The sequence below is a fragment of the Sorex fumeus genome, unplaced genomic scaffold (genome assembly GCF_029834395.1).
Source record: "Sorex fumeus unplaced genomic scaffold, SorFum_2.1 ptg000029l, whole genome shotgun sequence".
Classification (NCBI taxonomy): Eukaryota; Metazoa; Chordata; class Mammalia; order Eulipotyphla; family Soricidae; genus Sorex; species Sorex fumeus.
This window is the reverse complement of record NW_026606086.1, coordinates 14688794-14705892: the sequence shown is the minus strand read 5'-3', so window position 1 is coordinate 14705892 and position 17099 is coordinate 14688794. Positions and strand designations below refer to the sequence as shown.

General features: G+C 38.2%; 1 protein-coding gene across 1 annotated transcript; it reads left to right on the top strand.

Annotated features, from left to right (window-relative positions):
* Positions 1-3319: 3319 nt before the first annotated feature.
* Positions 3320-4309, top strand: LOC130024655 (olfactory receptor 6C4-like). Its single transcript, XM_056115350.1, has one exon. It carries the CDS (start codon positions 3320-3322, stop codon positions 4307-4309), a length of 990 nt encoding a protein of 329 aa, XP_055971325.1.
* The last annotated feature ends 12790 nt before the right edge of the window (positions 4310-17099 follow it).

Genomic DNA, 17099 nt, shown 5'->3' with positions numbered 1-17099 from the left:
TTCTTCCAAATCTTTAAAGAGGACTTACTCCCAATACTCTTTAAGCTTTTCCACGAAATTGAAATATCAAAAACACTTCCAAACAGTTTCTACGAAGCAAATATCACACTGATAACAAAAGCAGACAGAGATACCACAAAGAAAGAGAATTACAGGCCGATATCCCTGATGAACACAGATGCAAAGATCCTCAACAAACTACTAGCAAATAGAATCCAACTACTCATCAAAAAGATCATACACCATGACCAAGTAGGATTCATCCCAGGGATGCAAGGATGGTTCAACATTCGGAAATCAATCAACATAATCCACCATATCAACAAAAGAAAAGATAAAAAGCATATGATCATATCAATAGATGCAGAGAAAGCATTTGATAAGATCCAGCACCCCTTTATGATGAAAACCCTAGCCAAAATGGGTATAGAGGGGACCTTCCTCAACATAATTAAAGCCATCTACCACAAGCCTACAGCAAGCATCATCCTCAATGGGGAAAAACTGAGAGCCTTCCCTCTAAGATCAGGGACGAGACAGGGATGCCCACTCTCTCCACTGCTGTTCAATATAGTACTGGAAGTACTTGCAATAGCGATTAGGCAGGAAAAAGATATTAAGGGCATTCAGGTAGGAAAGGAAGAAATCAAGCTCTCACTATTCGCAGATGATATGATACTCTACTTAGAGAACCCAATAACTTCCACCAAAAAACTCTTAGAAACAATAGACTCGTATAGTAAAGTTGCAGGTTATAAAATCAATACCCAAAAGTCCATGGCTTTCCTATACGCAAACAGTGAGAGAGAAGAAAGCAACATGAAAAAAACAATCCCATTCACAATTGTGCCCCAGAAAATCAAGTACCTAGGAATCAGCTTAACTAAGGAAGTAAAGGACCTGTACAAAGAAAACTACAAAACGCTACTTCAGGAAATAAAAGAGGACATGAGGAAATGGAAAGATATCCCCTGCTCATGGGTCGGGAGACTTAACATTGTCAAAATGGCAATACTACCGAAAGCATTGTATAAATTCAATGCAATCCCTATAAGGATACCCATGACATTCTTCAAAGAAATGGAGCAAACACTCTTGAAATTTATATGGAACAATAAGCCCCCACGAATAGCTAAAGCAATTCTTGGGAAAAAGAAAATGGGAGGAATCAACCTCCCGAACTTCAAACTGTACTACAAAGCAGTAATAATTAAAACAGCATGGTACTGGAACAAAGGCAGAACTGCAGACCAATGGAACAGGGTTGAATACACTGACATCTCTCCTCAATCATATGCTCATCTAATCTTTGATAAAGGTGCAAGTAATGTGAAGTGGAGTAAGGAAAGCCTCTTTAATAAATTGTGTTGGCATCACTGGACGGCTACATGCAAAAAAATAGGCTCAGAGCTCTGCCTAACACCATGTACAAAAGTAAGATCAAAATGGATTAAAGACCTCAACATCAGACCAGAAACCATAAGGTACATTGAAGATAAAGTTGGCAAAACCCTCCATGACATTGAAGCTAATGGTATCTTCAAAGATGCCACGCCACTGGCCGAGCAAGTGAAAACAGAGATAGATAAATGGGACTATCTTAAACTAAGAAGCTTCTGCACCTCCAAAGAAACAGTGACCAAAATACAAAGACAGTCTACAGAATGGGAAAGGATATTCACCGAATACACATCTGACAAGGGGTTGATATCCAGGATATACAAAATACTGGTTAAACTCCACAAGAAGAAAACATCCAACCCCATCCAAAAATGGGGCAATGAAATGAACAGAAACTTTCTCAAAGAAGAAATCCGAATGGCAAAAAAGCACATGAGAAAATGCTCTACATCATTAATCATCAGGGAGATGCAGATCAAAACCACAATGAGATACCATCTCACACCTCAGAGACTGGCCCAAATTCAAAAGAACAAAAGCAACCGATGCTGGCGTGGATGTGGCGAGAAAGGGACACTCCTTCACTGTTGGTGGGAATGTCCACTGGTTCAGCCCTTCTGGAAAACCGTATGGACGATTCTCAAAAAATTAGAAATTGAGCTCCCATTTGACCCAGCAATACCACTCCTGGGAATATATCCCAGAGAGGCAACAATGTATAGTCGAAGTGACATCTGCACTTGTTTGTTCATTGCAGCCCTCTTTACAATAGCCAGAAACTGGAAGAAACCTGAATGCCCAAGAACAGATGACTGGTTAAAGAAACTTTGGTACATCTACACAATGGAGTACTATGTAGCTCTTAGAAAAGATGAAGTCATGAAATTTACATACAAGTGGTACAATATGGAAAGTATCATGCTAAGCGAAATGAGTCAGAAAGAGAGGGATAGACATAGAAAGATTGCATTCATCTGGGGGATATAAAGTAACAAAGTATGAGATTAATACCCAAGAATAGCTGAGATCAGCACCAGGAGGATTACTCCATAACTTAGAGGTCAGCCGGGTATCCTAGAGGAAAGGGCTGTTCAGATAGAGAAGGGAGCACCAAATAAAGGATGTTTGGAGGATCCTCCCAGGAGGGGAGATGCATGTCGAAAGTAGACTATGGACTGAACATGTTTGCCACTCAATGCCTCTTTTGCAGACCACAACACCCAAAAGGAGAGAGAGAACACAGGGGATTGCCCTGCCACAGAGACGGGGGGATGGGGGGATGGGGGTGGGAGGGATATTATCCATGGTGGTGGAAAATGGGCACTGGTGGAGGGATGGGTATCTGATCATTGTATAATTGAAACCAAAGCACAAAAAATTGTAAATCTACAACTTTAAAAAAAAATAAAATAAAATAAAGGGGAAAAAAAAAAACAACCATGTTTAAATGTACTCCACTGGTTCACATCTTGTATTGTATTTATTTAAGTGGCTGATAACAAGTCTTAAATAAAAACAAATTTCAGAATTAAAAGGGTAACAACAAACCTCAATAAAACAATGTTTGCAACTTCTTAGAATTTTTTTTCTTGTGTACCTGTGATTTTATCTGATAATTTAAGAAAATTTAAATAGAAGATTAAAAGGGATATAAGAGGCTAATATTGATGTAATTGAGAAAACATAATTCAAGTGTCTCTGATTAACAGTACTTTATTTTATGAAGTAAAAGAGAAAGTGCATTGTCTTACCAAAGACGTAGTAATTAAAAAATAAAGTGTAGTGGTCATTAAGAGTCAAAATTTGACTTGTAGTTATTAAGTCTGATTTTAACATTAGTGAAATTATGAAATCTTTTACTTTGTTCCAATCTGTGTCATAATTATTATTCTCTGTTTTAATTTGTCTAAAGTTAGCAATGGGAAACCTGACATCAGTGATAGAATTCATTCTTCTGGGTTTGACAAATGATGTCAAGCTCCAACCTGTGATTTTCCTTTTTCTGCTACTAACTTATATCTTGAGTATCATGGGAAATTTGACCATCATCATTTTGACTCTGCTGGATTATTGTCTCCAGACACCAATATATTTCTTCCTCCAGAATTTTTCTGTTTTGGAAATATCATTTACCTCTGTCTTTGTCCCCAAAATGCTGCTTAATATCGGAACTGGTGACAGAACTATCTATTTTGCTGGTTGTTTCACTCAGTATTTTTTTGCTATCCTTCTAGGAGCAACTGAATTTTACCTTTTAGCTGCCATGTCTTATGACCGCTATGTTGCAATTTGTAAACCCCTCCATTACACTACTATAATGAGCAAACAACTCTGCATTCAACTTGTCTTATGCTCCTGGTTCTCTGGGTTTTTAGTCGTCATTGTGCCACACATAATGACTCTACAACTTCCGTTCTGTGCATCCAACGTTATTAATCATTATTGTTGTGACTACACCATATTGTTGCATTTAGCATGTGCAGACACACATTTAATAGAAGTGATAGAATTTGTTGTTGCTGTCATCACCCTCATCTTCACCTTGGTCTTAGTGATTCTTTCCTACACGTACATCATCGGGACAATTCTGAGAATCCCTTCTGCGCAACAAAGGAAAAAGGCGTTTTCTACGTGTTCTTCTCACATGGCTGTGGTCTTACTTTCTTACGGAAGCTGTATTTTCATGTACATAAACCCCTCTGTTAAGGATGCAGCAACTTTTAATAAGGGAGTAGCTGTTTTAAATACCTCGGTTGCTCCTTTATTGAATCCCTTCATCTACACTCTAAGGAACAAGCAAGTGAAAACAGCCTTCAAAGACATGTTCAGTAAGATGACATTTTTTCCAAGAAAGCAAAGGAATGAGAGGTTCGCCGTGAAAATATATATTAAATGTTTCAATGACTAGATATACATTGCTTTAACATAAAGTAATTTCTACATTATCTCCTGTGGTCCAGAGATATTTCTCTCTAAACACCCAAATGGGAATGAGAGAGTTAGACAGATAGATAGTATCACTGGTAAGTTGCTTGTCATGCATGCTGCTGACCCAGGTTCAATCCCTGGCATCCCGTGTAGTTCCCCAGCCTAACAGGAGTGACCTCTGAGTGCAAAGCCAGAGGTAATTCCTGAGTATAGCCTGTTGCAGGTCCTAAACGGAAAGATCTGAAGAAAAGACAATAATTTAATGCAACCAGGTGGAGAAATAATATGGGGGGGGGGGAGTAAGACACTCAAGTTGTCTGACCCAGTCTAGATTGGTTCTCAACTCCCTCTTCACCACGCAACCTTATATGGTCTCTGGAGCATGGCAGGAGAGATCCTTGAGCAGTCAGAAGTAAGTCTTTATCTCAGACACTGCTCCAAACTCCTTCTCATAATAATAATAGCTATAATAATTTAATAACTTCACTTTTAAAAATATACAAATCTCTGTGTGTGTGTGCATAAACATTATTTTTCTTCATTTTTGCTTTATTTTAAAAGAAAGGACTTGGAAAAACTTAAATTTAATAGTATGACTCCAGAACATTTATTTCCTCACTGGATATGTTTTGAAGACTATTCTTTAAAGATTAATGAATAATTGCTTTACAATATAAATTATAAATATCTCAAGATTACATCGGCTCACTTTGAAAAATGTATATGCTATGGTAGATTGACCAGAAAGTTTTACGCTTTTTATAAAAATCTTAAACATTGCCATATAGTGTTCAATGTCAAGTGAATAAAGTCTCGTTCTGAAGAAACTTTTCTTAGCTTGTTAACAATATTAGTTTGATAACATTTTTTTGTTTATTAACATTAGTTTTTTACTTCCAAGTTATAAAATTGGTATTTAAATTTACCCTTTTCAACCTAATTACTTACTAACAATCTATACCAATTAAATATCTGATGTATGAATATTGAAGAAAAGAAAAATAAATATTAAAATTAACAATACTTGATAGTATAATTTTAAATAGTGTTTAATTCTGCATGTATAATATTTAATATTTACTAGCCTTATGTATTAACTCAAAATTGTTCTTCAAGATAATTATAAAATGATGATTTATATACATATTACACATTTTAAATTAATGAACAAAAGAGTTATGATTCAGGTTTAATACAGTTGAATATGTCATTATAAATATTTTATGAAATTTAGTGTTGTGCCAAGTTGTTGTTTTACTTATAATGCCTGAGAATGTAAAATAAAATTATCTTTATTTTAACTTTTTATAGAGTTAAATAATATTTAATATTTTCAGGTGTCATACTAATCACTGTATCACTGTATCACTGTCATCCTGTTGTTCATCTATTTACTTGAGTGGGTGCCAGTAACGTCTCCATTCGTCCTAGCCCTGAGATTTATTTGTTTATTTTTTTAATTTTTTTTTTTTAGTGAAACACCATGAGGTACAGTTGTAGATTTACAATTTTTTGTCCTTGGGTTTGATTATACAATGATCAGATACCCATCCCTCCACCAGTGCCCATTTTCCACCACCATGGATAGTATCCCCCCCACCCCCATCCCCCCATCCCCCCTGCCTCTGTGGCAGGGAAATCCCCTGTGTTCTCTCTCTCCTTTTGGGTGTTGTGGTCTGCAAAAGAGGCATTGAGTGGCAAACATGTTCAGTCCATAGTCTACTTTCGACATGCATCTCCCCTCCTGAGAGGATCCTCCAAACACCCTTTATTTGGTGTTCCCTTCTCTCTCTGAGCTGCTCTTTCTTCTAGAATGCACGGTTGTCCATTAAGCTATGGAGTAATCCTCCTGGTGCTGATCTCAGCTATTCTTGGGTATTCATCTCATATTTTGTTACTTTATATCCCCCAGATGAATGCAATCTTTCTATGTCTATCCCTCTCTTTTTGACTCATTTCGCTTAGCATGATACGTTCCATGTCGTACCACTTGTATGTAAATTTCATGACCTCATCCTTTCTAACAGCTACATAGTACTCCATTGTGTAGATGTACCAAAGTTTCTTTAACCAGTCCTCTGTTATTGGGCATTCAGATTTCTTCCAGTTTCTGGCTATTGTAAAGAGTGCTGCAATGAACAAACAAGTGCAGATGTCACTTCGACTATACATTTTTGCCTCTCTGGGATATATTCTCAGGAGTGGTATTGCTGGGTCAAATGGGAGCTCAATTTCTAATTTTTTGAGAATCGTCCATACTGTTTTCCAAAAGGGCTGAACCAGTTGACATTCCCACCAACAGTGAAGGAGTGTCCCTTTCCTGCCACATCAGTGCCAGCATCGGTTGCTTTTGTTCTTTTGAATGTGGGCCAGTCTCTGAGGTGTGAGATGGTATCTCATTGTGGTTTTGATCTGCATCTCCCTGATGATTAATGGTGTAGCGCATTTTCTCATGTGCTTTTTTGCCATTCGGATTTCTTCTTTGAGAAAGTTTCTGTTCACTTCATTGACCCATTTTTGGATGGGATTGGATGTTTTCTTCTTGTGGAGTTTAACCAGTATTTTGTATATCCTGGATATAAACACCTTGTCAGATGTGTATTCAGCGAATATCCTTTCCCATTCTGTAGACTGTCTTTGTATTTTGGTCACTTTTTCTTTGGACTTGCAGAAGCTTCTTAGTTTAAGATAGTCCCATTTATCTATCGCTGTTTTCACTTGCTCGGCCAGTGGCATGGCATCTTTGAAGATACCATTAGCTTCAATGTCATGGAGGGTTTTGCCAACTTTGTCTTCAATGTACCTTATGGTTTCTGGTCTGATGTTGAGGTCTTTAATCCATTTTGATCTTACTTTTGTACATGGTGTTAGGCAGAGTTCTGAGCCCATTTTTTTGCATGTAGCCATCCAGTGATGCCAGCACAATTTGTTAAAGAGGCTTTCCTTACTCCACTTCACATTACTTGCACCTTTATCAAAGATTAGATGATCATATGATTGAGGGGAGATGTCAGTATATTCAACTCTGTTCCATTTGTCTGCAGTTCTGCCTTTGTTCCAGTACCATGCTGTTTTAATTATTACTGCTCTGTAGTACAGTTTGAAGTTCGGGAGTTTGATTCCTCCCATTTTCTTTTTCCCAAGAATTGCTTTAGCTATTCGTGGGGGTTTATTGTTCCATATAAATTTCAGGAGTGTTTGCTCCATTTCTTTGAAGAATGTCATGGGTATCCTTATAGGGATTGCATTGAATTTATACAATGCTTTCGGTAGTATTGCCATTTTGACAATGTTAAGTCTCCCGACCCATGAGCAGGAGATATCTTTCCATTTCCTCATGTCCTCTTTTATTTCCTGAAGTAGCGTTTTGTAGTTTTCTTTGTACAGGTCCTTTACTTCCTTAGTTAAGCTGATTCCTAAATACTTGATTTTCTGGGGCACAATTGTGAACGGGATTGTGTTTTTCCTGTTGCTTTCTTCTCTCTCACTGTTTGCATATAGGAAAGCCATGGACTTTTGGGTATTGATTTTATAGCCTGCAACTTTACTATACGAGTCTATTGTTTCTAGGAGTTTTTTGGTGGAGGTTATTGGGTTCTCTAGGTATAGTATCATATCATCTGCGAATAGTGAGAGCTTGATTTCTTCCTTTCCTACCTGAATGCCCTTAATATCTTTTTCCTGCCTAATCGCTATTGCAAGTACTTCCAGTACTATATTGAACAGCAGTGGAGAGAGTGGGCATCCCTGTCTCGTCCCTGATCTTAGAGGGAAGGCTCTCAGTTTTTCCCCATTGAGGATGATGCTTGCTGTAGGCTTGTGGTAGATGGCTTTAATTATGTTGAGGAAGGTCCCCTCTATACCCATTTTGGCTAGGGTTTTCATCATAAAGGGGTGCTGGATCTTGTCAAATGCTTTCTCTGCATCTATTGATATAATCATATGCTTTTTATCTTTTCTTTTGTTGATATGATGGATTATGTTGATTGATTTCCGAATGTTGAACCATCCTTGCATCCCTGGGATGAATCCTACTTGGTCATGGTGTATGATCTTTTTGATAAGTAGCTGGATTCTATTTGATAGTAGTTTGTTGAGGATCTTTGCATCTGTGTTCATCAGGGATATCGGTCTGTAATTCTCTTTCTTTGTGGTATCTCTGTCTGCTTTCGGTATCAGTGTGATATTTGCTTCGTAGAAACTGTTCGGAAGAGTTTTTGATATTTCAATTTCATGGAAAAACTTAAAGAGGATTGGGAGTAAGTCCTCTTTAAAGATTTGGAAGAATTTACTAGTGACTCCATCCGGGCCAGGACTTTTTTGCTTGGTGAGACTTTTTATTACCATTTCAATTTCCTTGATGTTGATAGGTCTGCTCAGGTATTCCAGGTCTTCTTGGTTCAGCCTTGGGAGTCTGTAGGAGTCTAGGAATTTATCCATTTCCTCGAGGTTTTGATGTTCCGTGGCATAAAGTTTCTCAAAGTACTCCCTGAGGATCCTTTGAATTTCTGTAGTTTCTGTTGTAATGACCCCCTTTTCATTTCTGATTCGGTTTATTAGGGTTTTCTCTCTCCCTTTCTTTGTGAGTTTTGCTAGAGGCTTATCGATCTTGTTAATTTTCTCGAAGAACCAACTCTTGGTTTCATTGATCTTTCGGATAGTTTTTTGGGTTTCCATCTCGTTAATCTCTGCTCTGAGTTTTATTATTTCCTTTCTCCTGTTCGGGTTGTGCTCCTTTTTTTGGTCCTTCTCCAAGCTCTTAAGCTGTGAGGTTAGGTTACTTATGTGTGCCTGCTCCTCCTTCCTGAGGAATGCTTGTAGAGCTATAAACTTTCCTCTTAACACAGCTTTTGCTGTGTCCCATAAGTTTTGGTAACTCGTGTTCTCTTTTTCATTCGTTTCTAGGAATCTTTTGATTTCCTCTTTGATTTCCTGTCTAAGCCACTCGTTGTTCAATAGAGCACTGTTTAATTTCCAGGTGTTTGATTTAGTTTTCTGTTTTTGTGTGTGATTTACTTCTAATTTCAGTGCATTATGGTCTGAGAAGATTGTTGATACAATCTCTATCTTCTTAATTTTATGGAGGCATGTTTTGTGGCTCAGCATGTGGTCTATCTTGGAGAATGTTCCATGTACGCTTGAGAAGAATGTGTATTCAGCTTTTTGTGGATGAAGTGTCCTGTATATATCTACTAAGTCCCTTTCTTCCATTGTTTCCCTCAGATGAAGTATGTCCTTGCTAAGCTTGAGTCTGGTTGATCTATCAAGAGGTGACAAAGCAGTGTTGAAGTCTCCCACTATTATTGTGTTGCTATTGATGTCTTTTTCCAAATCTATGAGTAGTTGTTTTAAGTACTTTGCTGGTCTCTCATTAGGTGCATATACATTTATTATTGTAAGTTCTTCCTGTTGTACAGATCCTTTGATCAATAAGAAATGGCCTTCACTGCCTCTTATGACCTTCCTCACTCTGAAATCGATGTGGTATGATATTAGGATGGCTACCCCAGCTTTTTTCTGGGAGCTGTTTGCCTGTAGGATTGTTTTCCAGCCTTTGACTCTGAGTCTGTGCTTGCTTTGACTATTGAGATGTTTTTCTTGCAGGCAGCAGAATGTTGGGTTCAATTTTCGAATCCATCCTGCCACTCTATGTCTTTTAATTGGTGCGTTTAGCCCATTGACATTGAGAGAGATTATTGTTATGGGATTTTGTCCCATTGTTCTGTTGAAATTTGGTGCATTTGAGGGGCCTGTCTTGCCTTAAAGTAGCCCATTTAGTTGTTCTTGTAATCATGGTTTTGAGTCTATGAAGTTCCTGAGCTGTTGTTTGTCTGTGAAACTGTGTGTTGTTCCTTCTATTATGAATGAGAGTCTCGCTGGGTAAAGTATTTTTGGGGAGGCATTTATTTTATTGATTTTTTTCAATATGTCCCACCACTGTTTTCGGGCCATGAGGGTTTCATCAGAAAAATCAGCTGTGAATTTTAAGGATGCTCCTTTGTAAGAGATTTCTTTCTTCGATCTTGCTGCTTTCAGAATTTTGTCCTGTCTAAGGTTTTGGTCATTTTGATCAGAATGTGTCTTGCGGTATTTTTATTCGGATTTCTTCTAGCTGGTAACCTTCAGGCCTCCTGAATATGGTCACGAGTTTTCTTCAGCTCTGGAAACGTTGTAGCAATGATGTCTTTGACAATTTCTTCTTCATCAAGGTTTTCTTCCTGTACCTCTGGGACTCCAATAATTCTTATGTTACCCCTCTTGGCTTCATCACGATCTTTTCTTGCCATCTGTTCCTGAATTGTGAGTCTCTTTTTCATTTTCTGCTCTTTTCTGGAGAGTCTCTGAACTTCATCTTCGAGCTCACTGATTGTGTTCTCAACAGCTGTTACTCTGCTGCTGAAGCCTTCCACTGAGTTTTTCAATTCACCTACGAGATTTTTCAGGTCTGACATTTCAGATTGCATTTTCCTCATTTCTGCCTTCAAATCCTCTTGTCTTTTATTGGAATTGCTTTTCATTGTTTCTTTTAGTTCCCTAAGCATCCTAAGTAGCTCCCTTCTGAATTCCATGTCAGAGAGGTTGTCTAACACTACAGTACTGTTGGTGTCATCTGGGCTAGACTCTTCAATAAGAAAGTTTGGTGGGCTTCTGCGTTGCTTTACCATTGTGAGAAGTGTGGTTTAGTCCTTCACGTTCACTGTTACTATTCTGCTTGATATGCAGTGCGAGTTAAGATAGGCTTATGAGTTATTGGCTACTGTGTTTCTAGTGACTGAGCTAAACTAGAGAAGTTTCCATCTAAGAAGGTAGCTTATGGTTCCTATGGCATATGTAGTGGGAAAATATTTTGCGGCCGCGTTAACAGCTGTGGCTCCGGAAAGAGTCCCTGGCACTGAGCGAGGAGTCGGGAATGTCTATGATTGGAATGAGGAGCTGTTCAGCTTGGTTGCCCAGAGCTGTGCCTCCGTGCCCGTCCCGCGCAGATCAGGGGAGAAAACCGGCTTTCTAGGAGATGTTGCTAGCTGTGCATGCGCAGAGAGGGTCCCAGGCCCTTGAGGGTGGACTGTACCTGGTTGAAATAGGAGCCGTTCAGCTTGGTTGCCCAGAGCTTGGCCTCCGTGCCTATCCTGCGCAGATCAGCAGCCCTGAGATTTTAGTAGCCTCTCCTTACTCTCCTTTTCAACGACTAGAGGCACTTCCAGGGTCAGGTGAATGAGACCCCTTATTGTTTCTTTTTTTGGCATACTGAATACACAACGGGGAGCTTGCCAGGCTATGCCATGTGGGTGGGTTACTCTCAGAAGCTTGCTGGTCTCTCGGAGAGGCATATATACATATATATGTACATATATAATATTTCCCTCTATGTCATACTAAACTGAAGAAATATCTTCTATTCTTCAAAATGGACTCTATTGCAAGCAAAAGCTACACTTTCTGAACATTTTCCATCCATAATCACTTTTCAGAAAGAATTCATCAGATTTATATTATAGGCAACTTTAAAAATAAAAGGAAGTATAATAATTATTTTTTCTGTTTTTGTTTTTCTCCGTTTTATTTTATTTTAATAAAAATGTTTTATTGAATCATTGTGAAATGGACCCTTACAAAACTTTTATGATTAAGGGTCAGTCATGCAATGGTCCAACACGCATCCCTCCACCAGTGTTCATTTCCCAGCACCAGTATCCCCAGTTTCCCTCCCATAACCCTCTCACCTCCCACAACCCAGCCTGCCTCTCTATGGCAGGTGCTTTTCTTCTCTCTCTCTTTCCCTGTCTCTCTGTGTGTGTCTCTCTGTCTCTCTCTCTTTTTCTTTTGAGCATTGTGGTTTGCCTTACAGGTAATATAGTTGTTAAATATACAGATGAAGAAAAAAATCTTATATATATTAGCAATTTTCGAATAAAATGGCAAATTTGTAACTGGCTATTTCTAAATTGAATTAATCTTTTTATAAATAAATCTTTTTTTGTCATTGTTGTAGGGACATACCCAATTATACTTGCAGTCCTCAAAGGCCATAGTGGTTCTCAGTCCTAGTGGTTCTCAGAGGACAAAGGACTCCAGGAATTAAAAGGGCAATCTCTAGTGCTAAGTACGGGCTTTATAATTTGAGCCAATTTCTTTTTTTTGCTTTTTGGGTCACATCCGACGATGCACAGGGGTTACTCCTGGCTCTTCACTCAGGTATTGCTCCTGGCAGTGCTCGAGGGAGCATATGGGATGCTGGGAATCGACTGTGATCTGCCACGTGCAAGGCAAATGCCTGACCCGCTGTGCTATCGCTCCAGCCCCTGAGTCAAATTCTTAACCCCAGCTCTTGAGTACTTCATCCATCCAGTATTAATTAATACTGGAGGATATACTAGTGGCAGGTACACTAAAGGAATGTTATGTGAAATCACGGAAGAGATAGATGACTGAAAATGCAGGACTTGTCAGCTTCTGCCAAGCCATAATCACAACATAATTATAAAAGACAGTAAAGCATAATTACAACTCAGGCTGAATATACATCTTAAAATTGATATTATTAACATGAGAACTTATTTTTTGTTATTTTAATAGTTATTATTCACTCATTTATTTGTCGCTTTATCTGTTCATTCATTCATTTACTGTTTGGGGACCACATTCAGCAGTGTCAAGGGCTTATTCCTGAATCTGTAATCATGGATCATTCCTGGTGGTGCTTTGGGGATCCTGTATGTTATTGGAGATTAAACCTGGGTTGGTTGCTTGCAAGGTTACACACCTCACTGACTCCCTGGCCCCAATTTCGGTTCATTTTAAAAAGCACTTCATTGTTACTGAAGTAACCTGGTTACCAAGGACACTTACTACACTTTTGTTACTTTAGTGTGACATTTAGTTTCAGTTCTTCTCCCTGATCTCAACCATTTGTAAGCTCAGCTGTATTGTCAAAATTCAAAAACTTGCTTTTACTGGATACTACTTTCTTGATATTTAAACCACATGTGAGTGAATCATTTGCCATTTGTCCTCCTCTGTTTGAATTAATTTTGCTTAATATTACAGTTGCTCATTCCATTCAAGTTATAGCAAATTATAAGATTTAATCATTTCATATAGCTGAGTATTTTCCATTGATTTTATACCACAATGGATGCTACTTTTCTTCACTCATATGTCATGGAGCATTTGGGTTGTTTCAGATCTTGGTTATTTAAAATAGTGCTGCATGAACTTAGTTGTGTATATATATATATATATATATATATATATTTTGATAGATGACCCTTTATTTACATTTCACTTCAGAGTAAAGAGATGCCCCAAAATGACTCTGTGTGAGGGTATCATTCCTTTTCCAAAGAAAAACTGTGCTTCCCATGAACTATCTGTCCCTGGACTTTGGGGGAAATGACAGGCTCTTCATTTCCTAAATGTGTGATCTTTGCCAAGATACTCAACATTCTAAGAAGCGTTAAATTAGTAAAACGCATCGACAGCAAAACTCCCAGAGTTGATTCAAGAACTACATTTCACGCAGTCGCTGGCCTTAAGCAAATGCTCCCTAACAACGACGCTAATCGTGTTAGAACACACAAGAGTTAATAATGTTATCTACCTGGAAGACCCCAGAGCAGACCTCGAACTCTCTCTGCCTCTGGCTCTGGGTCCTGTCAGCAATACAGTGGACTGGTCCCGAAGACTATCGCAAGCGTGGAAGAGGCAGGGATATACCCCAACAGTCAAGTGCAGCCAAGGAACTGCAAGTCAGGGGTCGCCCTGAGCTCAAGGTCACTTGGTGAGTCAAAGTTCCAAGGGAGCTTTTTGTCCTTCACTGAGAGCGGCAGAAAGGGGGCTTCCAAAACGCTGAGCTGCTCCCTGGGCAGCTTGTGGCTGTGTCAAGTGGCGCTTCCCAGCCCAGGGGAGCTGCGGGCCTGGCTGAGAACCAAGGACAGGACGGTTGCGGCCTTCAGCAGATTGTGATTAAAGCCCCTCTTGGGCGGGGTCTGCAGAAGTGAGTCAGGGTAACTATTTCTGCACGAGGGGGTTGTCGCAAGAAGGGACCCCCTGCGCTGCGTCGACCGCACTGCCCTCTGCATACCTTGCTTGGTCAGCCCCCAGGTAAACTCCTCCATATAGATATGTATTTTTAAACTTATTTTTTTGTGTTGTTGAGATAGGTACCAAGAAGTGAAATTGCTGCATCTCCTTTCATTTTTAGTTTTTGAGAACTCTCTATTCTGTTTTCCATATAGGCTGAATCATATAACTTTTACGCCAAAGTGAATGAGAATTTCTTTCTAATCACATACCTGCCAACACTCATTGTAGTGTTGTAAGGAATGCTGTACTTACTTTGTAGTTAGCATTTTCCTTACTTTGTAGAATACTAATTTTTGGGGAAGAGCTTTTAGAGTCAATAAAAGCCATTAGCTGTTTTTTTTGAAGATGTTTTTGTCACTCCTTAAAATCTAAGTGATAATCTGCAGTATTAGTAGAATTTTGTTTGGAGGTTATTTTCAGTACTTTGAATATACCATACCAATATTTTATGATGTGAAATGTTTCATTTAAAAATCCACTGTAAATCTTATGGGGATGGTATTTTACATGTAAGCCATGGTTTTCTCTTGGTGCTTTTTAAGAAATATATCTCTCTGTTCATTTCTTAGTGCTTTTTATTAATATTTGTTCTGGTGTCATTCTGATAGATATATTTTGTATGGAGCTCAAACTTCCTGAGCCAAGGGAAATGTTTTCTTCTTCTCTGCTGTCATTTTTTTCCACCAGAAATTCTTTTGCTTTCTGTTCTCTCCTGGAATTCCTATGATGTAGAAGTCATTTATCTTAATGCAATTTCATGAATTTCTAATATTTTCTTAATTAATTTTTTTCCCTCTGAAACTTGAGAGTTAGTATAGTAGGTATGGCACTTGCTTTGCATGTAATCAAACTGGGTTTGACCCTTGGCATCTTATAGATTTCCCAAGGCTACCATGATTGATCCCTGAGCACAGAGACAAGAGTAAGCCTTAAGCACAGCCAGGTATGGCCCCCAAACCCAAACAGAATAAATTATTTTTAAATTTTTCTTTATTGATGATATGTACATTGTTCTCAATGTACTCAAATTATTCAAACACAATTTGAGTTTTAGTTTTTGTTCTACCGAGTCCTAATGTTTTCTTCTTTATATCAAGTGCTCTTTAGATTCATTAGTATTGTTTGAATGAGTTTTCACATCCTTTCAAACTTTCTCTAAGTGATTTTGATAGTCCCCACACTATCTCCCAATGTTTCAATGTTTGACAGTCCACCATGGTTGGGAGCAAGGGTCAAGTTAGACAGCTGGCAAACTGGTCAGATATAGATATCCTCCAGGAAGGATGCTCCTTGCTGGAGACCAACAGCACCTTGTTTTAGCTCATGCTACCTCCCAATCTCTTACTACTCAGCTGGTTCAAGTTCACGAATCTGAACTTTTATGAAACCTGTGAGCTCAGCATTTCATGATACAGCTTGTAGATTTAACTTCGGTGCCCTTGGAACCCCCCGCCCCCTTCAGTCTCTGTTTCACCACCGCCTCCCACCCTTGAAAAGCACTGCTTAGCTCAGATTTCAGCTGTGACTTTTCATTCCACTGTGGTGACTCACCTGGAGGTAACATCTGGGTTATCCAGTGCATTTTATCAGTGAGACCCCATATGGAATATAGGTTTAATTAAGATTTTAGAATCTCTTCACTTTCTTGCTTCAGAAACTTTCTCAGGTTTTTCCTCTTTCAGCCCTCTTAACCAACACTTCTAATGTTCATATTCTTTAACATAAATTAATCATGATAATTCAATATAATTTCACTTGATATTATTCAACTATAGAATATATTAAAGAATGTCTGAATTCAGTCATTTTTTTGTTGAATATATTTTTAAAACACACAACTTTAAAACGTGTTTCAGAGTGGTCTATTGAACCTTTGCCCAAATCACCCAGATTTTTTCTAGAAGAAAACTGGTAGCTATTAAAAATCCAGAAAAATGAATTAGCATAAAATATTATCAATGTAAATCTCAAATATCCAGAGAGATTCTGTAAGTCTACAGAAACAATGATAAGTGGACTATAAATTAGAATTGAGTCTTCTGATAAATTCTCAGAAATATGAATGATTATCAGTGACAAGCTGGGTGCATAAAATGGAGCAAGGAAAGTTTATTCAACAAATAGTGCTCTGAAAACTGGATAACTACATTTCTCCTCTCCCTCAATAATGAAAATGGATCTATATTTACTAAAATTAGTTCAACATGAATAAAAATCTTCAACATTAGACCAGAATCCACAAAAATGCATGGAGGAAAAAAATGTAAGCAGAAGAGTGTGGGAACTAGATATCAAAGGCATTTTCAATTTGATTCCATTACAAAAACATAATAAAAACATAAATAAATGGGACTATATTAAAAGGCTTTTATATGGCCAAAGAAACTTGAGCTAAAGTTAAAAGACACAATTGAATGGGAGAAGATACTTGAACACAATGTATCAGATAAAGGACTGTTATCCAAATTATTAATATCCCAAGGATGCAAAAAAGCACAATAGAAATGGCATCCGTACCTATATGTTCATTGCAGCACAATAGTTCACAATAGCAACAAACTGGAAACAACCCAAGTGCCCAAGATTAGATGACTGGTTAAAGAAACTTTGGTACATCTACACAATGGAATACTATGCAGTTGTTAGGAGAGATGAAGTCATGAAATTTGCTTGTAAGTGGGTATACA

Coding starts and splice junctions, on each gene's coding strand:
- LOC130024655 (XM_056115350.1), top strand. CDS start 3,320: ATGGGAAACCTGACATCAGTGATAGAATTCATTCTTCTGGGTTTGACA.